General features: G+C 51.2%; 1 protein-coding gene across 5 annotated transcripts in view; it reads left to right on the top strand.

The window, feature by feature from the left end:
* The window catches only part of LOC129716426 (disintegrin and metalloproteinase domain-containing protein 12-like), a 111,890-nt gene that overhangs the window by 35,452 nt on the left and 51,871 nt on the right, over positions 1-24,567 (top strand). For all 5 annotated transcript variants that reach the window (XM_055666299.1, XM_055666301.1, XM_055666298.1 and 2 more), the window contains exons 3-10: positions 512-588; positions 7,223-7,331; positions 10,865-10,941; positions 12,961-13,135; positions 17,459-17,524; positions 21,131-21,202; positions 21,837-22,003; positions 23,684-23,768. In XM_055666299.1, coding sequence (XP_055522274.1) covers positions 512-588; positions 7,223-7,331; positions 10,865-10,941; positions 12,961-13,135; positions 17,459-17,524; positions 21,131-21,202; positions 21,837-22,003; positions 23,684-23,768 — 828 coding nt within the window. The remainder of the gene's footprint in view (positions 1-511; positions 589-7,222; positions 7,332-10,864; positions 10,942-12,960; positions 13,136-17,458; positions 17,525-21,130; positions 21,203-21,836; positions 22,004-23,683; positions 23,769-24,567) is intronic.

Here is a 24,567-nt window from a genome sequence, read left to right as displayed (position 1 = left end):
TTTCGGTTTGGGACATGTTGTACAAGGTGGATTACACCGAGACAGTTGCCATGTTCCTGGCGCCATCTTGCATCCTTCAAGTTTCAAACTGCTTAAAGTCTCATCTCAGCCTGAAGGCCCGTTGTCCTGGCGACGGCACTGGGTTGGGGTTGCTGGGGTTGGCCTGGCCTGGCCATGTTGTCGATGTTCTCCATCGCACCTTCCCCAGTTACTGCCTCAATAGACAATAGACAATAGGTGCAGGAGTAGGCTATTCGGCCCTTCGAGCCAGCACCGCTATTCAATGTGATCATGGCTAATCATCCACAATCAGTACCAATGTTGTGATGGTCTCTACCCCCACCTCCCCGTCAGGCAGCGAGACCAGGATCCAGTCCTTACCCCAACCCCCCTGTGGGGAAAAGTCCTTCAGCTGAGCGGAGCTGAGGGGCTTGTGTGAGGGTTCACCCCCCCAATGCCCAGTGGGGGTGACCGGGGAGAGGGCAGCCACTGACCATGTGCTTTGTTACAGGGCACGTACCCAGAGCACGTCAGCATCATGGTGGAGGTCCCGGGGGAGCGGCTGATCCTGGACCTTCGTCGCAACACGTGAGTGAACACGGCTGTTCAGTGGGTGGGTGACACTGTGTAAACATGGCTGCGGAGGCGGGTGGGGAACACGTGTGTGCGGCTCCTGCCCACGTGACACAGGCCCTTCGGCCCCACTCGGCCATGCCGACCAACACGCCTCATCTACTCTAACTGCGTTTGGCCCATATCCCTCTCAACCTGTCGGATCCATGTACCTGTCCAAATGTATTTTAAAAACCTCGACCCGGAATGTCACCCATTCCTTCCCTCCAGAGATGCTGCCTGTCCTGCTGAGTTATTCCAGCATGTTGTGTCTATCTTTGGTATTTTCAATGTTGTTACATTTCTTGATCAACTACCTCCTCTGGCAGCTTGTTCCATTCACCACGCTCTGTGTGGAAAAAGTTGCCCCTCAGGTTCCTGTTGAATCTCTCCCCCCTACCTTGTCAATCGACAATAGGTGCGGGAGGAGGCCATTTGGCCCTTCGAGCCAGCACCGCCATTCCTCTGGGGTTTTCATCCAGGTCGGGTCGGGGGTGGGGGGGTACCATGTAATCCCGTGTTACCTACTCCATGGTCGGATAGTCGGTGACTAAACCGTCTCCCCCACCTGGTTTGCCAGGTGAGGAGGGGGCTGTGGACCCCCAGCAGGACCAAAAACAAGACCTGTCAAAGGGCGGATGAACTTCTAGCGAGCCAACGGCCATCCACACTTCAGTAGAAGTTGCGATCACTGTTGTACACAGCATTGTAAGGAACGATGATAAAACACATACCCACCAAAATCCTAGACTTCCAGCGGCAGAAGTCCCGCAGGAACTGGAGGACAGAGATGTGTGGTGCGTCCGTCACCGTTCCTGTCGGGAACCGGCACCACTGCGTCGTTAATGTTTTCAACGATGATGAATGAATGTCTGAAGAAGGGTCTCAACCCGAAACGTCACCTATTCCTTCACTGCATAGATGCTGCCTCACCTGCTGAGTTTATCCAGCATTTTTGTTTACCTATGAATGAACAAATACTCTGGGTAGAAGACTCTGTGCATTCCCACCCTGCCCAACTGGGGATTTGCTAGGAACGTTTCATTCCCAGTTCCCTGTCCTGCGGTCATGCTTCCGTAATGAACATTCCATCACATTTTGTCACAGTCAGTGCTTTGACTTGTTGTAAGTGCTGCTAAATGTTTAATTACAGTGCCATTAACTTTAAACCTGTGTCTCTCCATGACCCTATTTTCAGTATATTCTCTGAGCATTCACCCTATCCACTTCCTCTGGCAGCTTGTTACATACTTTCACCACCCGCTGTCTGAAAAAGTTGCCCCTCGGGTTCCTGTTCAATCTTTCCCCTCTCACCTTAAACCTATGTCCTCTGGTCCTCGATTCCCCTACTCTGGGCAAGAGACTGTGCGTCTACCCGATCTATTCCTCTCGTGATTTTACACACCTCCATCAGATCTCCCCTTATCCTGCTGTGCTCCTAGGAATAGAGGCTCAGCCTGCCCCAACCTCTCCCTGTAGCTCAGGCCCTTGAGTCCTGGCAACAGCCGTGTAAATCTTCTCTGCACTCTTTCTAGCTTAATGCCATCTTAACTGAGCTCAGTACTCTCCACGTGGACCTAGGTGTTTTTCACTGTAACTGGAACCTTATTGTGGCGCCTTCCACCCACGTTGGTTTTGCATGCAGCGTTACCGCTGGCGACTGGCCAGCAGCTTCATGAGAAGTTCCAGCCACAAGAGTTCAATAACAACTCCACGGTCAGATGCACAATAGACAACAGGTGCAGGACTAGGCCATTCAGCCCTTTGAGCCAGCACCACCATTCAATGTGATCATGGCTGATCATCCACAATCAGTACCCCGTTCCTGCCTTCTCCCCATATCCCCTGACTCCGCTATCTTTAAGAGCCCTATCTAGCTCTCTCTTGAAAGTATCCTGAGAACTGACCTCCACCGCCCTCTGAGGCAGAGAAATCCACAGGTTTGTGTGAAAAAGTGTTTCCTTGTCTCCGTTCTAAATGGCTTACCCCTTATTCTTAAACTGTGGCCCCTGTGGCCCCAGCGATCCCGTCCCCGACAATTCTCTGCATGAAAATAAACTCCCAGAGCTGACATCGCAACTTTACCAATAATTTAACTCCTTCAAACACGAGCGATTCCCTGCAGGCATCCATTCAGCTCGGTGTTTATTTTGCCCGTGTTCAGTGAAAAGCTTTTGTTGCGTGCTAACCTGTCAGCAGAAAGACAATAGAAACAGAAAATAGGTGCAGGAGGAGGCCATTCGGCCCTTCGAGCCAGCACCGCCATTCAATGTGAACATGGCTGATCGTCCCCAATCAGTACCCCGATCCTGCCTTCTCCCCATATCCCTTGATTCCACTAGCCCCTAGAGCTCTATCTAACTCTCTCTTAAATCCATCCATTGACTTGGCCTCCACTGCCCTCTGTGGCAGGGAATTCCACAAATTCACAACTCTCTGGGTGAAAAAGTTTTTTCTCACCTCAGTCTTAAATGACCTCCCCTTTATTCTAAGACTGTGGCCTCTGGTTCTGGACTCCCCAAACATCGGGAACATGTTTCCTGCCTCTAGCATATCCAAACCCTTAATAATCTTATATGTTTCAATGAGATATCCTCTCATCCTTCTAAACTCCTGCCTGTAGTGTGTCCAAACCCTTAGTAATCTTATATAACCATATAAACCATATAACAATTACAGCACGGAAACAGGCCATATCGGCCCTACAAGTCCGTGCCGAACAACTTTTTTCTCTTTTCTCACCTGCCTGCACTCATACCATAACCCTCCATTCCCTTCTCATTTAAATGATTCCAATGAACCTGCCTCCATCACTTCCACTGGAAGCTCATTCCACACCGCTACCACTCTCTGAGTAAAGAAGTTCCCCCTCGTATTACCCCTAAACTTCTGTCCCTTAATTCTGAAGTCATGTCCTCTTCTTGTTTGAATCTTCCCTATTCTCAAAGGGAAAAGCTTGTCCACATCAACTCTGTCTATCCCTCTCATCATTTTAAAGACCTCTATCAAGTCCCCCCTTAACCTTCTGCGCTCCAGAGAATAAAGACCTAACTTATTCAACCTATCTCTATAACTTAGTTGTTGAAACCCAGGCAACATTCTAGTAAATCTCCTCTGTACTCTCTCTATTTTGTTAACATCCTTCCTATAATTGGGCGACCAAAATTGTACACCATACTCCAGATTTGGTCTCACCAATGCCTTGTACAATTTTAACATTACATCCCAGCTTCTATACTCAATGCTCTGATTTATAAAGGCTAGCATACCAAAAGCTTTCTTTACCACCCTATCTATATGAGATTCCACCTTCAAGGAACTATGCACGGTTATTCCCAAATCCCTCTGTTCAACTGTATTCTTCAATTCCCTGCCATTTACCATGTACGTCCTATTTTGATTTGTCCTGCCAAGGTGTAGCACCTCACATTTATCAGCATTAAACTCCATCTGCCATCTTTCAGCCCATTTTTCCAAATGGCCTAAATCACTCTGTAGACTTTGGAAATCCTCTTCATTATCCACAACACCCCCTATCTTGGTATCATCTGCATACTTACTAATCCAATTTACCACACCTTCATCCAGATCATTGATGTACATGACAAACAACAAAGGACCCAACACAGATCCCTGAGGCACCCCACTAGTCACCTGCCTCCAACCTGACAAACAGCCATCCACCATTACCCTCTGGCTTCACCCATTCAGCCACTGTTGAATCCATCGTGCTATTCCTGCATTTATACCCAACAGTTGAACCTTCTTAACCAACCTTCGATGAGGAACCTTGTCAAAGGCCTTACTAAAGTCCATATAGACAACATCCACTGCTTTACCCTCGTCAATTTCCCTAGTAACCGCTTCAAAAAATTAAAGAAGATTAGTCAAACATGACCTTCCAGGCACAAATTATATGTTTCAATAAGATCAAAACTGCACACAATACTCCAGGTGTGGTCTCACTAGGGCTCTGTACAACTGTAGAAGGACCTCTTTGCTCCTATACTCGACTCCTCTTGTTATGAAGGCCATCATGCCATTCGCTTTCTTCACTGCCTGCTGTTCCTGCATGCTTACTTTCATTAACTGATGAACAAGGATCCCCAGATCCCGTTGTACTCCCCATTTTCCCACCTTGACACCATTTAGATAATAATCTAATTGGCCTTCTCTGCACACGGGTTATGATTGGTGAGGATGTAGGTAAAAGGGGCTTCCAGAATAAACACCTGATGTCTGTCCCAGCTATGTGTCGTTTGTTCTTTGCTGTCTGTCGTGGGATTGAGTAGATCCTACACTATTATAACATTGTGTACCAACACTATGTCTCACTGTGATGTTTGTCTCTTTGCACAACCTGTTGGACGTGTGTGTGGCGTGACTGTACTTGTGTCCGCAACAATTAGCCTCCCAACTCTCCCTGTGATTAATGAGCATCTCAAACACCTCTCCTGTCACCGTGATTGGCAGCGATCCCGTCCCCGACAATTCTCTGCATGAAAATAAACTCCCAGAGCTGACATCGTAACTTTACCAATAATTTGTGGCAAGGAATTCCATAAACAACTCTCTGGGTGCAAAAGTTTTTTCTCACCTCAGTCTTAAATGACCTCCCCTTTATTCTAAGACTGTGGCCCCTGGTTCTGGACTCGCCCAACATTGGGAACATTTTTCCTGCATCTAGCTTGTCCAGTCCTTTTATAATTTGATATGGTTCTATAAGATCCCCCTCATCCATCTAAACTCCAGTGAATACAAGCCTAGTCTTTTCAATCTTTCCTCATATGACAGTCCCGCCATCCCAGGGATCAATCTCGTATGATCACAATAGACCCATTTACAGTGTATAGATACATGATAATGGAATAACGTTTAGTGCAAGGTAAAGCCAGTAAAGTCCGATCAAGGATGGTCCCAGGGTCGTCAACAAGGTAGACAATTGACAATAGACAATAGGAGCAGGAGGAGGCCATTCGGCCCTTCGAGCCAGCACTGCCATTCAATGTGAACATGGCTGATCATCCCCAATCAGTACCCCGATCCTGCCTTCTCCCCATATCCCCTGACTCTGCTATCTTTAAGAGCCACAGGGTCAGGGTGGGCAAGCTGGGCTGAAGGGCATGTTTCTAGGTATATCACTCTATGACTAGTGTAGATGGGGCATTTAAGAAGGAACTGCAGATGCTGGAAAATTGAAGGTACACAAAAATGCTGGAGAAACTCAGCGGCTGCAGCAGCATCTATGGAGCAAAGGAAATAGGCAACGTTATTATGGGGCATTGTTGGTCAGTGTGGGAAAGTTGGGCTGAAGGGCCTGTTTCCACGCTATATCACTCTATGACTATTGTAGCTGGGCTGAAGGGCCTGTTTCCACACTGTATCACTCTATGACCAGTGTAGATAGGACATGTTGGTCAGTGTGGGCAAGTTGGGCCGAAGGGCCTGTTTCCACGCTGTATCACTCTATGACTAGTGTAGCTGGGGCATGTTGGTCAGTGTGGGCCTTCTGCACATCAATGCTATGAAGGGTCTTGCCATTAACTGTGTCCTCTCTCCGTACATTCAACCTCCCAAAGTGCAACACCTCACAATCAAACAGATTCAGGGACAGTTTCTTCCCAGCTGTTATCAGGCAACTGAACCATCCCACCACAACCAGAGATCTGTGCTGGACTACTATCTACCTCTTTGGTGACCCTCGGACTATCCTTGATGGGACTTTGCTTTATCTTGCACTCAACGTTATTCCCGTATCATGTATCTGTACACTGTAAATGGATCGATTGTAATCATGTATTGTCTTTCTGCTGACTGGATAGCACGCAACAAAAGCTTCTCACTGTACCTCGGTACACATGACAATAAACTCATCAGAAGTTGCTGGGATTGAATTCCACTGCCATTTCTCGCAGGAGCTGAAACCACTGGGATGGAGGGAAGAATGGAGGGTCATTGAGGGAGATAAATCAGCGTGGTCCCAGGGTCAGGGTGGGGAATGGGACGGATTGGTCCACAGAGAGCTAGTATGGACCTGATGGGCTGAACGGCCCCTTCAAAGCTGTGATGACCCCTGACACGTTTAATCTGTGACAGAATAATGACTGGAATTGCAGGCATTATCTACAGTGTTGGGTAGACTTGCATAGTGTTCTCTGGACTGCCAGAGGTTGAGAGCTGACTTGATAGTATATGAAATGATGACAGGCATAGATAGGGTAGACAGTCAGAATCTTTTCCCCAGGGTGGAGTATTCAAAACTAGAGCTGCATAGCTTTAAGGTGAGAGGGCAAAATGTTAAAGGAGATGTGCGGGGCAAGTTTTATTTTTCCACAGAGGGTGGTGGGTGCCTGGAACAAGCGCATGGGCATGTGGGGAATGGGGGGGATATGGATCATGTGCAGGCTGGTAAGAGATGGTCTTGGCATTGTGTGGAGGAGGCAGGAGGCTGGGCCTGAAATGTCAGCCATGATTGAATGGTGGAGCAGATTTGATGGGCCGAATGGCCTAATTCTGCTGCTCTGTTTGTTATTGGGCACAGACGTTGTGGGCCTGGTCCTTGTCCTGTGGCAGATGTGTGTAGATGTCCACTGTCATGTTTGTGCCGCAGGCTGCTGCTGACGAAGGGGTTCCAGGTCTCTCACTACGACTCGAGCGGCACCCTGGTGACGGAGACTCTGGTGAACGGGACCTTGGGGACGGAGGAGGACTGGCAGCCGGTGAGGATTGTCGACAAACTCTCCCACTCACACCCACACTACATTCATTGCAGTCAGCTCTCACCCTGGCCACAGACTCTTTAAATCACTTCCCTCTGGAAGGCAACTCCGGACTGTCAAAGCTGCCACAGCCAGGCATAAAAACAGCTTCTTTCCAAGAGTAGTTGTTCTACTCAACAGCCAAAAATCTGTAGCCTCCTTTTGCTCTGGTATTTTATTTAATTCGCATGTTTAATCAATAATGTTTTATTATTAATGCTTCATGTTTTATGTGTCATTCCCAACTGCCAATGTATGTCATGTTGTCACTTGCGGGCGGAGCACCAAAGCAAATTCCTTGTATGTGAATAGTTTGACCAATAAACCTATTCATAAACATTCATTCATTCAGATTGGGTCTCGGCATTGGGACATCATGTTGCACTTGTATAAGACATCGGTGAGGCTGTGTTTGGAGTATTGTGATCTGCTTTGCTCACTCTGCTGTGGGAAACATGTGGTTAAGTTGCAAAGAGTGCAGAGAAGATTAGTTTAGTTTATTCTTGTCATGTGTGGTGAGGTACAGTGACAAGCTTTGCCAGGACCAGAGGGTGTGAGATATAGGGAGAGGTTGAGTAGGCTGGGTCTTTATTCCATGGAAGGAATAGATCGGGTAAACACACAGAGTCTTTTGCCCAGGGTAGGTGAATCGAGGACCAGAGGACATAGGTTCAAGGTGAAGGGGAAAAGATTTAATAGGAATCTGAGTGGTAGCTTTTGCACACAAAGGGTGGTGGGTGTATGGAACGAGCTGCCAGAGGAGGTAGTTGAGGCTGGGACTATCCCAACGTTTAAGAAACAGTTGGACAGGTACATGGATAGGACAGGTTTGGAGGGATATGGACCAAACGCAGGCAGGTGGGACTAGTGTAGCTGGGACATTGTTGGCCGGTGTGGGCGAGTTGGGCTGAAGGGCCTGTTTCCACACTGTATCATACAATACTCTTAAATCGGCCCCACCAACGTATTGTACAACTGCAACATGACCTCCCAACTTCTACACTCGTACTGAATGAAGAAGGCCAATGTGCCAGAAGTCTTCCTGACCACCCTATCTACCTGTGACGCCACTTTCAAGGACTGCACTCCTAAATCCCCCTACTCTACAACACTCCCCAGAGCCCTGCCATTCACTGAAGACTCTGCCCTGGGAGGACTTCCCAAAATGCAACCCCTCGCACATCATGCCTTGAGGAGAGACTCCTTGGCCCCTCGGTGCTTGTTCAGTTTGCTGCTTGTTAAAACTGGGACCGCACTGCGGCAGCATGGTGGCACAGACCTACCACGGGCAGCACAGTGGCACAGCAGTGGACCTACTGCCTCACAGCGCCAGAGACCCGGGCACTATCCTGACCTCCGCTACTGTCTGTACGGAGTTTGCACATGCAACGGAAATGAGGAAAAACTTTTTCACCCAGAGAGTTATGTGGAATCTGTGGAATTCTCTGGCTCAGACAGTGGAGGCCAATTCACTGTACGCCTTCAAGAGAGAGTTAAATAGGGCTCTTAAAAATAGCAGTCAGGGGATATGGGGAGAAGGCAGGAACAGGGTACCGAATGTGGATGATCAGCCATGATCACATTGAATGGCGGTGCTGGCTCGAAGGGCCGAATGGCCTCTTCCTGCACCTGTTGTCCATTGTCTATTCTCCCTGTGACCACGTGGGCTTTCTCCAGGTGCACCGTTTTCCACCCACATTGCAAAGACGTGCAGGTTTGTAGGTTAATTGGCTTCCATAAAATTGTAAATTGGCCCTACTGTTTAGGATCGATTCAGGATTCAAGATTTAATTTAATTGCCACATGTACTAATTAAGGTACAGTGAAATGTCAGTTACCGTACAGCCATAATAAGAGAAAAACAACAAGACACAATTCCCAGTTACTGTACGGGGTGATGGATGGTTGGCACAGACTCAGTGGGCTGAAGGGCCTGTTTCCACGCTGCATCTCTAAACTAAACTAAACTATCAAGTCAAGTCAAGTCAAGTCAAGTTTATTTGTCACATACACATACGAGATGTGCAGTGAAATGAAAGTGGCAATGCTCGCGGAACAACAAAACAACCAAACAAATTATAAACACAATCATAACACACATATTATTTTACATAATAAATAATAGAAGGAAAAACGTTCTGTACAGTTAGTCCCTGGTGAGAAAGGCGTTTACAGTCCGAATTGCCTCTGGGAAGAAACTCCTTCTCAACCTCTCCGTTCTCACTGCATGGCAACGGAGGCGTTTGCCTGACCGTAGCGGCTGGAACAGTCCGTTGCAGGGGTGGAAGAGGTCTCTCATGATTTTGTTTGCTCTGGAGTTGCACCTCCTGTTGTATAGTTCCTGCAGGGGGGTGAGTGAAGTTCCCATAGTGCGTTCGGCCGAACGCACTACTCTCTGCAGAGCCTTCTTGTCCTTGGCAGAGCAATTCCCGAACCAGATGGTAATGTTCCCGGACAAGATGCTTTCCACCGCCGCTGCGTAGAAGCACTGGAGGATCCTCGGAGACACTCTGAATTTCCTCAATTGCCTGAGGTGGTAAAGGCGCTGCCTTGCCTTACTCACCAGTGCTGAGGCGTGTGATGACCATGTCATATCCTCAGAGATGTGGACTCCCAGATATTTAAAACAGTTCACCCTATCCACAGGATCCCCATTTATCCTCAATGGAGTGTACGTCCTCGGATGATGTGCCCTCCTAAAGTTCATGATCAGCTCCTTCGTTTTTTTGATGTTCAAGAGGAGGGTGTTCTCCTGGCACCAGAGTGCTAGACCAGCCACCTCCTCCCGGTAGGCCTTCTCATCGTTGTCTGAGATCAGGCCCACCACCACAGTGTCATCAGCATATCAAGTATCACTCTGCGACGAGTGACCATAATTCCACTAGTTTTAAATCTTTTCACCGTACCTTGGTACACATGACAATAACCTGATGTAAAGCAGCACGTCAACTCCTAGACTAGAATAGAATAGAATGCTATTTATTGTCATTCAAACCTGGGTTTGAACGACATATCATTTCTACAGTTTTTTACATTACAAAACAATCCAAGACCCACACTTAACACAGTTTACATAAACATCCATCACAGTGAAGAGATTAACGGTTTCCCCCACAGCCCCCCCCCCCCCCCACATATACACAGCTAAAAAAATAAAATAAAAACTAACTCAAGACTGACTGTAGTCGAGCCGCTGCTGTTAGGCGCCGCCACTGACTCCTGGCAGCTTCTCCAGCAGATTGCACTGGTCTGAGCCTTGGGTGACGTGCACTGGGCCACTGTGAGTGGTGAGGATAACGCTGATGTTGATGTTGATGCTGATGTTGATGATGTGGATGTTGATGTTAATGCTGATGTTGATGATATGGATGTTGATGTTGATGATATGGATGTTGATGTTGATGATATGGATGTTGATGTTGATGATATGGATGTTGATGTTGATGATATGTGAGTGGTGAAGGTAACGCTGACACTGAACTCTCTCCTCACAGGGTTTGTGTTACTACGAGGGGTCGGTCAGAAGCCTGCGGGGCTCTGCGGTGTCAGCCAGCACCTGCTCAGGACTCAGGTACACGTGGTCTTCATGTCCGTGTTCTCCGTGTGTTCTCCATGTTTCACGTGTTCCCGTGTCCGTGGCTCTGTGTATCCGTGGCCCACGATGTGTGGAACAAACACGATGCCAAGACCAGCTCTGATCTACCTGCACGTGGTCCATATCCCTCCACTCCCTGAATATCCATGAGGCAATCCATGAGATTGTCCCAGCCTCAACTTCCTCCTCTGGCAGCTCATTCCATGCACGCACCACCCTCTGTGTGAAAAACCTCTGTCTCAGGTTCCTGTTCAGCCTTTGTGTAGGTAATCATCTTTGTATATTTATATAAAGTATTAACTGATCTGATTGGGTGGCATGCAAAACAAAGTGTGGGTAAATGTGACGGTATTAATAATCCTAAACCTGCTTTATCTGTAACCACCACCACCTCTGGTAGTACATTGATTAGTAGTCAGGGGATACAGGAACAAGGCAGGATGAAGGGATTAGGGAGGAGAGATAGTTCAGCCATGATTGAATGGCAGAGTAGACTTGATGGGCCGAATGGCCTAATTAGATACGACAATAGGTGCAGGAGTAGGCCATTCGGCCCTTCGAGCCAGCGTTGCCATTCAATGTGATCATGGCTGATCATCCCCAATCAGTACCCCATTCCTGCCTTCTCTCCATATCCCCTGACTCCGCTATCTTTAAGAGCCCTATCCAGCTCTCTCTTGAAAGTATCCAGAGAACCGGCCTCGACCGCCCTTTGTGGCAGAAAATTCCACAGACTCACAACTCTCTGTGAGAAAAAGTGTTTCCTTGTCTCCGTTCTAAATGGCTTACTCCTTATTCTTAAACTGTGGCCCCTGCTACTGAACTCCCCTAACTTCGGGAACATGTTTCCTGCCTCTAGCGTGTCCAAACCTTTAATAATCTTATATGTTTCAATAAGATGCCCTCTCATCCTTCCAAACTCCAGAGTGTACAAGCCCAGCTGCTCCATTCTATCAGCATATGACAGTCCCGCCATCCCGGGAATTAACCTTGTAAACCTACGCTGCACTCCCTCAATAGCAAGAATGTACTTCGTCAAATTTGGAGACCATAACTGCACACAATACTCCAGGTGTGGTCTCACTAGGGCTCTGTACAACTGCAGAAGGACCTCTTTGCTCCTATACTCAACCCTGCTCCTACACATGATATGATTCCAGGCACTCACCACTCTGTGTAAAAAAACTTGCTGCACACATCTCCGTTAAACTTTGCCCCTTTCATCTTAAAACTATGCTCTCTAGTATTTGATATCCTCACCTTAGGGGTGGGAGGAAACTGAACTGAACTGAGGTTGTGACTGTCCACCCTAACTGTGTCTCTCACTATTTTATACACTTCTATCAGGTCTCCCGTCAACTCTGGAGTTCCAGAGAAAACAATCCAAGTCTGTCCAACCTCTCCTGATAGTTCATACACCTTCCTATCTACATATCTGTTCAAATATATTTTGAAAGATGGACTTGTAAGTGCCTGCGCCATGTGCAACTATGCGGGCAACATAAGATCGTAAGGAATAGGAGCAGAATTAGGCCATTCGGCCCATCAAGTCTACTCCGCCATTCAATCATGGCTGGTCTATCTCTCCCTCCGAACCCCATTCTCCTGCCTTCTCCACATAACCCCTGACACCTGTACTAATCAAGAATCTATCTCTCTGCCTTAAATATACTTAGAAACATAGAAAATGGGTGCAGGAGTAGGCCATTCGGCCCTTCGAGCCTGCACCGCCATTCGATATGATCATGGCTGATCATCCAACTCAGTATCCTGTACCTGCCTTCTCTCCATACCCCCTGATCCCTTTAGCCACAAGGGCCACATCTAACTCCCTCTTAAATATAGCCAATGAACTGGCCTCAACTACCTTCTGTGGCAGAGAGTTCCACATGTTGGGCACGGACATTGTGGGCTGAAGGGCCTGATTCCGTACTATTCTATGTTGCATTTATCAGAGTTTGGGTCAACAATGAGCATCTTCTCTCCCTCTCCCAGCGCCCTGATTGTCCTCAGTAACCGGACCTACGTCATCGAGCATCTGAGGGGATCTGTGAGCGGGCAACATTTGATGTACAGGCCTGAAGATGTGAAGTGGGTACCGGGCCAGTGTGGAGTGAAAAACACATCCCCTGCATCCAACCTGGCCAAGCAACTGCAGCAACTGCACCGGGTGAGTGGACCCCTTCAGCCAGCCGTGGGTGGGCATTCACAAACGGGGGCAGAGGCTTTGGAGAGGGTGCACAGGAGGTTTGCCTGAATGATGCCTGCATTGGAGAGTTTGGATAGACTTGGGTTATTTTCTCTGGAATGTCAGAGGCTGCAGGGAGCTCCGTTAGTATATAAAACTATGAGAGGATTGACAGTCACCTATCTTCACCACTATCCGCAGAACCAGACAATTTCCGTCTACCAATACTGCCCTCTGCCTAGTGGAGCTGGTCCTCACCCTTCTACCACTTCTTCCAAGTCCAAGGTGTAGCTATGGGCACCCACAACCCCTGTCCCAAGTGTACACTGGTCCTATCCCCGAACTCTACCTCCACTACATTGATGACTGCATTGGTGCTACCTCCTGCACCCATGCAGAACTCGGGGACTTCATCCACTTCACCACTAACTTCCATCCAGCACTGAAATTCACCTGGACAATCTCCGACATCTCCCTAGCGTTTCTTGACCTCACCATCTCCATCATAGGTAACAGACTACTGACCGACATCCACTACAAACCCACTGACTCCCATGGCTATCTGAACCACACTTCTTCCCACCCTGCTTTCTGTAAGGACTCCATCCCCTACTCCCAATTCCTCCGTCTACGCCGCATCTGCTCCCAGGATGAGGTGTTCCACACCAGGGCATCTGAGATGTCCTCATTCTTTAGGAAATGGGGTTCCCCTCTTCCATTATAGATGAGGCTCTCACCAGAGTCTCGTCAATATCCCGTAGCTCCGCTCTTACTCCTCATCCCCTACTCATAACTACGACAGAGTTCCCCCCCCTGTCCTCACCTTCCACCCTACCAGCCGTCACAGACAGCATATAATCCTCCAACATTTTCGCCACCTCCAACGGGATCCCAACACTGGCCACATCTTCCCATCTCCACCCCTTTCTGCTTTCCGCAGACACCGTTCCCTCCGTAACTCCCTGGTCAACTCGTTCCTTCCCACCCAAACCACCCCCTCCCCAGGTACTTTCCCCTGCAACCGCAGTAGATGCAACACCTGTCTCTATACCTCCCCCCTCGACTCCGTCCAAGGACCCTAGCAGTCTTTCCAGGTTCACTTGCACCTCCTCCAACCTCATCTACTGCATCCGCTGTTCCAGGTGTGGACTCCTGTACATCGGCGAGACCAAGCGCAGGCTCGGCGATCGTTTTGCTGAACACCTCCGCTCAGTCCGCCTGAACCTACCTGCTATCCCCGGTGGCTCAGTACTTTAACTCCCCTCCCATTCCCACACTGACCTTTCTGTCCTGGGCCTCCTCCATTGTCAGACAGAGGCCCAGTACAAATTGGAACCGTTGTCCCTCTCATCACCTGCCCACTATCAGCCCTCGTCCCCCGGGGGGAGGGGTGCCCCCCGTAGTCCACCTTGTGGGGGCGGACAGTAAGACCCCCGGTTATTCGTGGCAGCCCTTCGTTCAGCATCCACCGTCGCCCCCGACTCCCCCCACCCCCACCCTCATCTCTGGTCCCCGGCGACGAGCAGGGGCCGCTCGGCAACATCCTTCTCCAGGCGGGTTCCCGGTCCCTGTTGTGAGTTCCCGGTCCCTGCGGTGAGTTCCCGGTCCCTGCGTGAGTTCCCGGTCCCCTGCGGTGAGTTCCCGGTCCCTGCGGTGAGTTCCCTGTCCCTGCGGTGAGTTCCCGGTCCCTGCGGTGAGTTCCCTGTCCCTGCGGTGAGTTCCCTGTCCCTGCGGTGAGTTCCCGGTCCCTGCGGTGAGTTCCCGGTCCCTGCGGTGAGTTCCCTGTCCCTGCGGTGAGTTCCCTGTCCCTGCGGTGAGTTCCCTGTCCCTGCGGTGAGTTCCCTGTCCCTGCGGTGAGTTCCCTGTCCCTGCGGTGAGTTCCCGGTCCCTGCGGTGAGTTCCCTGTCCCTGCGGTGAGTTCCCGGTCCCTGCGGTGAGTTCCCGGTCCCTGCGGTGAGTTCCCTGTCCCTGCGGTGAGTTCCCTGTCCCTGCGGTGAGTTCCCGGTCCCTGCGGTGAGTTCCCGGTCCCTGCGGTGAGTTCCCGGTCCCTGCGGTGAGTTCCCTGTCCCTGCGGTGAGTTCCCGTCCCTGCGGTGAGTTCCCTGTCCCTGCGGTGAGTTCCCTGTCCCTGCGGTGAGTTCCCTGTCCCTGCGGTGAGTTCCCGGTCCCTGCGGTGAGTTCCCGGTCCCTGCGGTGAGTTCCCGGTCCCTGCGGTGAGTTCCCGGTCCCTGCGGTGAGTTCCCGGTCCCTGCGGTGAGTTCCCGGTCCCTGCGGTGAGTTCCCGGTCCCTGCGGTGAGTTCCCGTCCCTGCGGTGAGTTCCCGGTCCCTGCGGTGAGTTCCCTGTCCCTGCGGTGAGTTCCCTGTCCTGCGGTGAGTTCCCCGGTCCTGCGGTGAGTTCCCGGTCCCTGCGGTGAGTGAGTTCCCGGTCCCTGCGGTGAGTTCCCGGTGTGTAGTGGTGAGTTCCCCTGTCCCTGCGGTGAGTTCCCTGTCCCTGCGGTGAGTTCCCTGTCCCTGCGGTGAGTTCCCGGTCCCTGTGGTGAGTTCCCTGTCCCTGCGGTGAGTTCCCGGTCCTGTGGTGAGTTCCCGGTCCCTGCGGTGAGTTCCCGGTGTAGTGGTGAGTTCCCTGTCCCTGCGGTGAGTTCCCTGTCCCTGCGTGGTGAGTTCCCTGTCCCTGCGGTGAGTTCCCTGTCCTGCGCGGTGAGTTCCCCCCTGTCCCCCTGCGGTGAGTTCCCTGTCCCTGCGGTGAGTTCCCGGTCCCTGCGGTGAGTTCCCGGTCCTGTGGTGAGTTCCCGGTCCTGTGGTGAGTTCCCTGTCCCTGCGGTGAGTTCCCTGTCCCTGCGGTGAGTTCCCGATATAGTGGTGAGTTCCCAGTCCTGTGGTGAGTTCCCTGTCCTGTGGTGAGTTCCCTGTCCTGTGGTGAGTTCCCGGTCCCTGCGGTGAGTGAGTTCCCGGTCCTGTGGTGAGTTCCCGGTCCCTGCGGTGAGTTCCCTGTCCCTGCGGTGAGTTCCCTGTCCTGCGGTGAGTTCCCGTCCTGCGGTGAGTTCCCGGTCCCTGCGGTGAGTTCCCGGTCCCTGCGGTGAGTTCCCGTCCCTGTGGTGAGTTCCCTGTCCCTGTGGTGAGTGCCCTGTCCCTGCGGTGAGTTCCCGGTCCCTGTGGTGAGTTCCCTGTCCCTGCGGTGAGTTCCCGGTCCTGTGGTGAGTTCCCGGTCCCTGCGGTGAGTTCCCTGTCCCTGCCGTGTAGTGGGTGAGTTCCCTGTCCCTGCGGTGAGTTCCCTGTCCCTGCGGTGAGTTCCCTGTCCCTGCGGTGAGTTCCCGGTCCCTGTGGTGAGTTCCCTGTCCCTGCGGTGAGTTCCCTGTCCCTGTGGTGAGTTCCCTGTCCCTGCGGTGAGTTCCCGGTCCCTGCGGTGAGTTCCCTGTCCCTGGTGAGTTCCCGTCCTGTGGTGAGTTCCCGGTCCCCCTGTGGTGAGTTCCCTGTCCCTGCGGTGAGTTCCCTGTCCCTGCGGTGAGTTCCCGATATAGTGGTGAGTTCCCGTCCCTGTGGTGAGTTCCCTGTCCTGTGGTGAGTTCCCTGTCCTGTGGTGAGTTCCCTGTCCTGTGGTGAGTTCCCGGTCCCCTGCGGTGAGTTCCCGGTCCTGTGGTGAGTTCCCGGTCCCTGCGGTGAGTTCCCGGTCCCTGTGGTGAGTTCCCGGTCCCTGTGGTGAGTTCCCGGTCCCTGTGGTGAGTTCCCTGTCCCTGAGTGGTGAGTTCCCGGTCCTGTGGTGAGTTCCCGGTCCCTGCGGTGAGTTCCCGGTCCCTGTTCCCGGTGAGTTCCCGGTCCCTGTGGTGAGTTCCCTGTCCCTGTGGTGAGTTCCCGGTCCCTGCAGTGAGTTCCCGGTCCTGTGGTGAGTTCCTGGTCCCTGTGCTGAGTTCCCAGTCCTGTGGTGAGTTCCCGGTCCCTGCGGTGAGTTCCCGATATAGTGGTGAGTTCCCCGTATAGTGGTGAGTTCCCGGTCCCTGTGGTGAGTTCCCAGTCCTGTGGTGAGTTCCCTGTCCCTTTGGTGAGTTCCCGATATTGTGGTGAGTTCCCCGTATAGTGGTGAGTTCCCGGTCCCTGCGGTGAGTTCCTGGTCCTGTGGTGAGTTCCTGATATAGTGGTGAGTTTCCAGTATATCCCGAATGGCCTCCTTGTGCACCTGTTGTCTCTATGTTTCTATATTGTTTCCCAGTTCCCGGTCCCGTCGGTGGGGAAGTCAGGCATGGTGCCGGGGAACAAACGGAGGAGAATGAGGCAGTTGTGATCTCACTAACAACTCACTTCCTGTTCCAGATGAAGAGGGATGTCCTGCAGGAGATGAAGTACATCGAGCTGGTGTTGGTGACCGACAACGCAGAGGTGGGTGTCTCCCCCTGACCCCTGACCCCAGCCCTGTCCACACCCCCCCCTCCTCACTGTACACACACACACACACACGCGCACACACGCGCACGCACGCACGCACACACACACGCACACACTCCCACACACGCACGCACACACACACACACACACGCGCACGCACACACACACACACACACACACACACGCGCTCACGCACACACACGCACACACTGACAGATAATCACACAGATACGCACGCACACACGCACACACACGTGCAGAAACGCACACACCTAATCACACGGATACAGTACACACACACACACACACACTCCGTCTCACACCTCACCTTATCTCTGTACCCCTGGCACCCACCACCCTGCCACAGGAAGGATGGCGTTAAGTCGGAAAGGGTGAGGAGAAGATTCCAATGTTCTACAGACTCAGGATCAGTTCCAGTGGATTGGAGGGGAGCTAATGTTATCGCACTTTTTAAGAAAGGCGGGAGAGAGAAAACAGGGAATTATAGACCAGTTAGCCTGACATCGGTGGTGCCTCCTAAAACACCCTCTCCAAAGCCTCCACACCCTTCCTGTAATGGGGGTGACCAGAACTGCAAGCAATACTCCACATGCGATGGAACCAAAGTCTTATGGGGCTACATCATGACTTTCTGACTCTGACAGACACGCAATGCCCCGACCTATGAAGGCAAGCATACTCCACATGCCTTCATTACCACTCTAGCTGCTTGTTGCTACTTTCAGGAGGTTAGTTCATAACTTCCAGGAGCAGCATAAGGCCATTCGTCCCATCAAGTCTATGCCACCATACAATCATGGCTGATCTATCTTTTCCTCTCAACCCCATCATCCTGGATTCTCCTCATAACCCCTGACATCCTTATTAATCAAGAATCTGTCAATCTCCGCCTTAAAAATGTCCACTGACTTGGCCTCCACAGTCGTCTGTGACAATGAATTCCACAGATTCACCACCCTCTGGCCAAACTAATTCTGACTCATCTCCTCGCTAAAGAAAGGTCCATTAATTCTGATGCTAAGGCCTCTGGTTCTAGTGGAAACATCCTCCCCACATACATTTGTGATTGGGTCAGTGCAGCGTAGGTTCACGAGATTGATCCCTGGGATGGCGAAACTGTCAGATGAGGAAAGATTAAAAAGACTAGGCTTGTATTTACTGGAGTTTAGAAGGATGAGGGGGATCTTATAGAAAATTATAAAAGGACTGGACAAGCTAGATGCAGGAAAAATGTTCCCAATGTTGGGCGAGTCCAGAACCAGGGGCCACAGTCTTAGAATAAAGGGGAGGTCATTTAAGACTGGGGTGAGAAAAAACTTTTTCACCCAGAGAGTTGTGAATTTATGGAATTCCCTGCCACAGAGGGCAGTGGAGGCCAAGTCACTGGATGAATTTATGGGAGAGTTAGATAGAGCTCTAGGGGCTAGTGGAGTCAAGGGATATGGGGAGAAGGCAGGCACGGGTTATTGATAGGGGGCGATCAGCCATGATCACAATGAATGGCAGTGCTGGCTCGAAGGGCTGAATGGCCTCCTTCTTCACCTATTTTCTATGTCTAATGTCTTTCACTCTATCCAAGACTGACTATTATGTAAGTTTCAATGAGGTCCCCCTTATTCTTCTAAACTCCAGCGTGCACAGACCCAGTGCCGACAAATGCTCGTCATATGCTGGGGACTTGGACAACTCCGTACATGAATGCTGTGAAGTGTGGTAATGAGAGACTCAAGCTGCACAAAACATAGGGAACATGGAGAGGACCTCAACTCTCCAGGTCTGCTGTGCCTTCTATACAGCCTCAGCTCGACTTCTCCTTCCCCTCTCATTCCCTCGCCCGGCAATCTGACCTTTAATAGGAATCAAACTTTGTCCACATAGAGGTTGGTGGGTGTATGGAACGTTGTGGCAGAGGAGGTAGTTGAGGCGGGGACTATCACAACATTTAAAAGACATTTGGACAGGTACATGGATAGGAAAGGTTTAGAACTGGGTTAAAGGCAGACAAATAGAACGAGCTTAGATGGGGCATGTTGGTTGGCATAGGTATGTTGGGCTGAGGGGCCCGTTTCTCTGGATGCTTTCAAAAGAGAGCTAGATAGGTCTCTTAAAAATAGCAGAGTCAGGAGATATGGAGAGAAGGCAGGAACGGGGTACTGATTGAGGATGATCAGCCATGATCACATTGAATGGCGGTGCTGGCTCGAAGGGCCAAATGGTCTACTCCTGCACCTATTGTCTATTGTTTATTGTGTTCAAGAAGGAACTGCAGATGCTGGAAAATCGAAGGTACACAAAAAAAAGCTGGAGAAACTCAGCGGGTGCAGCAGCATCTATGGAGTGAAGGTAATAGGCAACGTTTCGGGCCGTTTCGGGTCTGAAGAAGGGTTTCGGCCCGAAATGTTGCCTATTTCCTTCACTCCATAGATGCTGCTGCACCCGCTGAGTTTCTCCAGCTTTATTTTTGTGTAACGTCTATTGTTTCTGTGTACTGTATGACTCTGTGAATGTGCACAAAGTTAGTGGGTGGTGTGTAATGTGTAGGATCTTACCCACTGGGTAAAGACAAACTACCATATCAATGTCAAGGGGCTACATAATGTTGTTGCAGAGTGGAATAGTAAGGTCCAAGGACATCCAAGGACAAGCCGGTGATTAGGGAGACTATTGTGGATACAATTACAACATTTAAAAGACATTTGGACAGATATATGAATAGGTTTTTTTTTAGAGTAATGGGCCAAATGGGGCTAGGCCAGGGTGGGCCGAAGGGCCTGTTTCTGTGCTGCACATCTCTGACCCCATCACAAGTCTCTAGGTGGCTCTAAGGGAACGGAAGGCTGCGGGGAGGGGCTCTGTGAAGAGACTGTTGACATAAAAACAGGTTGTACAGGTTGGGCCTCAGCAGAATGAGAAGAGATAGAGTCACGGAGCTGTACAGCACGGCAACAGGCCCTTCGGCCCACCTTGTCCGTGCGCACCAAGTTGGCATTCTGGGCTAGTCCAATTTGCCTGCATTTGCCCAAACTCCTCCAATGCCTACCTGTCCATACATCTGTCCAAATGTCTTTTAAAAGTCGTCATTGAATGCTCTTCTATAGTTTCCTCTGGCAGCTGTACAGATTTTGTACGTTCTCCCCGTGACCTGCGTGGGTTTTCTCCGAGATCTTCCGTTTCCTCCCACACTCCAAAACGTACAGGTTTGTAGGTTAATTGGCTTTGGTGTATGTAAAAATTGTCCCTAGTGTGTGTAGGATAGTGTTAATATGCGGGGATCGCTGGTTGGCATGGACCTGGTGGGCCGAAGGGCCTGTTTCCACACTTGATCTCTAAACCAAACTAAAGGTAGACACAGTGAATGAGGTTGTGGAGCAGTGCGGCCACAGTTGGCTCTGGGGCTCGGGAAGGGGCAGTGGGCTCAGAGTGAGTGATGGGTTGGTAGTGGGGTGCGGGTGTAATTGTGGGCGGCGGGGGCAGTGTGGGGCAGGACGGGGTGGGGAGATTAGATGGTTGCGTTGCCTGGGGGCCACTGTGATTTGATGTTCTGCTCACTGAATCACCAACCCTATGGTTATTTTCCAGTACCAGTCTTACGGGAGCAACAAGGCAAGGGTGACACAGAGGATGATCAACGTGGCCAATGCCATTGACCTGGTGAGTGTTGGGGTCAGGGTCCCTTACGCAGATACGCCCACATTACCTCTGCACCTCTCCTCCGTACACACGTGTGCTCACCCCCTGCCCATGAGTCACCTGTCCGCATTTTACCTGTCCGCAGTTCACCTGTCCACAGGTGTAGGTAGCTGCCCACAGATCACCTGTCCACAGGTCACCTGCCCACAGGTCATCCGCAGGGCACTTGTCCACAATACTTGGCCACTAAACGTATTTATTCACTAACCTCTGTACGTCAGCTGCGACCCGTGATGGTCTCCGTACAGTACATCCTGCTGCCATGTGTACATCATGGCCTGGTTACTGAATACCGCTACCAATGATTGTGTCACTGATTATGGTACATCTATTTGTTGTGTTATTGTGGTGAATCTGTGGAATTCATTGCCACAGACGGTGGTGGAGGCCAGGTCATTGGGTGTTTTTAAAGCAGAGATGGACAGGTTCTGGGTTAGTAATGGGGATGAGAAGAAAAATCAGCCATGATGGAATGGTGGAGTAGACCAGATGGGCCGAATGGCCTAATTCTGCTCCTGTGTCTTCCGTTCGTGTTCCTGCAGTAAGTGACAATGAAACACTGGATCTAACCACCCCCCATTGCTCTCACCCGCAGTACTACAGAACATTCAACATCCGCATCGCTCTGATTGGGGTTGAGGTGTGGACCAGAGACCAGATCGTGGTGGAAAGGGACGCTCAGATAACGCTGGCACGCTTCCTAAATTGGAGGGAGAAAGTCTTACTCCCACGACTCTACAATGACAACGCCCACCTCATCTTGTGAGTGTTGCACACCCAGCCCCGACTCACACCCACCCTGCTCCCATCATAGTCACACCCAGCCCCGAGCCCCGACTCACACCCACCCTGCTCCCATCATAGTCACACCCAGCCCCGACTCACACCCACCCTGCTCCTATCATAGACACACCCAGCCCCGACTCACACCCACCCTGCTCCTATCATAGTCACACCCAGCCCCAACTCACACCCACCCTGCTCCTATCATAGACACACCCAGCCCCGACTCACACCCACCCTGCTCCTATCATAGTCACACCCAGCCCCGACTCACACCCACCCTGCTCCCATCATAGTCACACCCAGGACACACACACACACACCCACCCTGCTCCCATCATAGTCACACCCAGGACACACACACACCCCACCCTGCTCCCATCATAGTCACACCCAGGACACACACACACCCACCCTGCTCCCATCATAGTCACACCCAGCACACACACACACCCCCCCTGCTCCCATCATAGTCACACCCAGTACCCACACACACCCACCCTGCTCCCATCATAGACACACCCAGGACACACACACACCCACCCTGCTCCCATCATAGTCACACCCAGTACACACACACACCCACCCTGCTCCCATCATAGTCACTGACACAGCCCCGTGACTGTTCTGGCTGCTTTCCCCAGGCAGTGTGAAGTAGAGATGGAGTCATACAGCCCCTCGGCCCCACACACAATCCTCCAACATTTTAGTCAACACCAACGGGATGCCACCACTAGTCACCTCTTCCCATCTCCATCCTGCCTTCTGCAGAGAGACCATTCCCTCCGCAACTCCCTGGTTCACTCACCCTTTCCCACCTGTTCCACCCCCCTCCTCAAGTACTTTCCATGGGGAGGGGATCCCTTCGATGGTGTGGAGGTCAGTACCAGTGATGGACTGGGCAGTCTTCTTCGCCGAACCAGGCCACCATGCAACCAGTCAGCTTTACTGTACTATCTCTCTACTGTCCACCTGTACAAGCTCAATGGTTAACAAACACACTGGTACATTTAGGTTTGGAGGGATATGGCCAAACACAATACACAATAGGTGCAGGAGAAGGCCATTCGGCCCTTCAAGCCAGCACCACCTTTCAATGTGATCATGGCTGATCATCCCCAATCAGTACCCCGTTCCTGCCTTCTCCGCATATCCCCTGACTCCGCTGTCTTTAAGAGCCCTATCTAGCTCTCTCTTGAAAGTATCCAGAGAACCGGCCTCCACCGCCCTCTGCGGCAGAGAATTCCACAGACTCGCCACTCTCTGTGTTTCCTCGTCTCCGTTCTAAATGGCTTACTCCTTATCCTTAAACTGTGGCCCCTGGTTCTGGACTCCCCCAACATCGGGAACATGTTTCCTGCCTCCAGCATGTACAAACCCTTAACAATCTTATATGTTTCAATAAGATCAGTAAGGTGGGACTAGTGTAGGTGGGGCATGTTGGTCGGTGTGGACAAGTTGCACAAAGGGCCTGTTTCCACACTGTATCACTCTATGACTCTCTCTATTATTCAAGCCCTCGAGTCCTGGCGACACCCTGGCAAATTTTTGCTGCATTCTTTCCAGCTTAAAGCCATCCTTCCTGTAGCCGGGAATTCTGTGGGGCCTCACCGACGTCTCACAGCTGTAATGTAATGTGCGACCATCTCTGTTTTGCAGGGGCGGCATTTTTGACAAGGGGACCGGGGGCCTGGCATCCTTTGGCTCCATTTGTTCAACAAGCAATTCCGGAGGAGTAAACCTGGTGAGTGAGCACCGACTCCCCGTCTCCACAGATCCATCCCCTGAACCAGACGCTCAAGTGACCCGACCCACAACACTATCGCACCCACACCAACATTGACCATCATCACCACCCAACTTGGGAAAGCAGTCAACATAATAGAAACATAGAAAATAGGTGCAGGAGGAGGCCTCGCGGGGCCGGTCCCACTTCGATCAGCGGAGGCGTATGGAGTTGTGCGGGGCTGGTCCCGACATCGCGCGGGGCTCCAAAAATCTTGCGCTGTCCGAAAATCCAGCGTGACAAAGGCCTGTCGGCCGGCATCCGCATTGAGGCCGTACGCAACGTCTCGACGGGCATACACAGCGTCTTGACATCGTACACAGCGTCTTGACGTCGTACGCCTAGCGCGTGCCGTTGCGTGATGACGTCACCGCCCTACGCCATGCGAAGTCCAAGTTCAGTCGGCCCGCCTCCTGCCCAGCTGATTGGTGAGTATGATGTCGGGACCAGCCCCGCACAACTCCAGACGGCTCCGCGGTTCGAATTGGGACCGGCCCCGCGAGGCCGTACGCCTCAAGCGACCACGTTTGGTCACGCTAGACGCATGCAAACGCATGCTGGTGGGACAGGCCCTTTACTCTCTCTTAAATCCATCCAGTGACTTGGCCTCCACTGCCCTCTGTGGCAGGGAATTCCACAAATTCACAACTCTCTGGGTGAAAAAAGTTTTTTCTCACCTCGGTCTTAAATGACCTCCTCTTTATTCTAAGACTGTGGCCCCTGGTTCTGGACTCGCCCAACATTGGGAACATTTTTC

The sequence above is a fragment of the Leucoraja erinacea genome, unplaced genomic scaffold (assembly GCF_028641065.1).
Source record: "Leucoraja erinacea ecotype New England unplaced genomic scaffold, Leri_hhj_1 Leri_232S, whole genome shotgun sequence".
Taxonomy (NCBI): domain Eukaryota; kingdom Metazoa; phylum Chordata; class Chondrichthyes; order Rajiformes; family Rajidae; genus Leucoraja; species Leucoraja erinaceus.
Note: the sequence above shows the minus strand (reverse complement) of the source record. Positions and strands in the feature narration are given on the sequence as shown.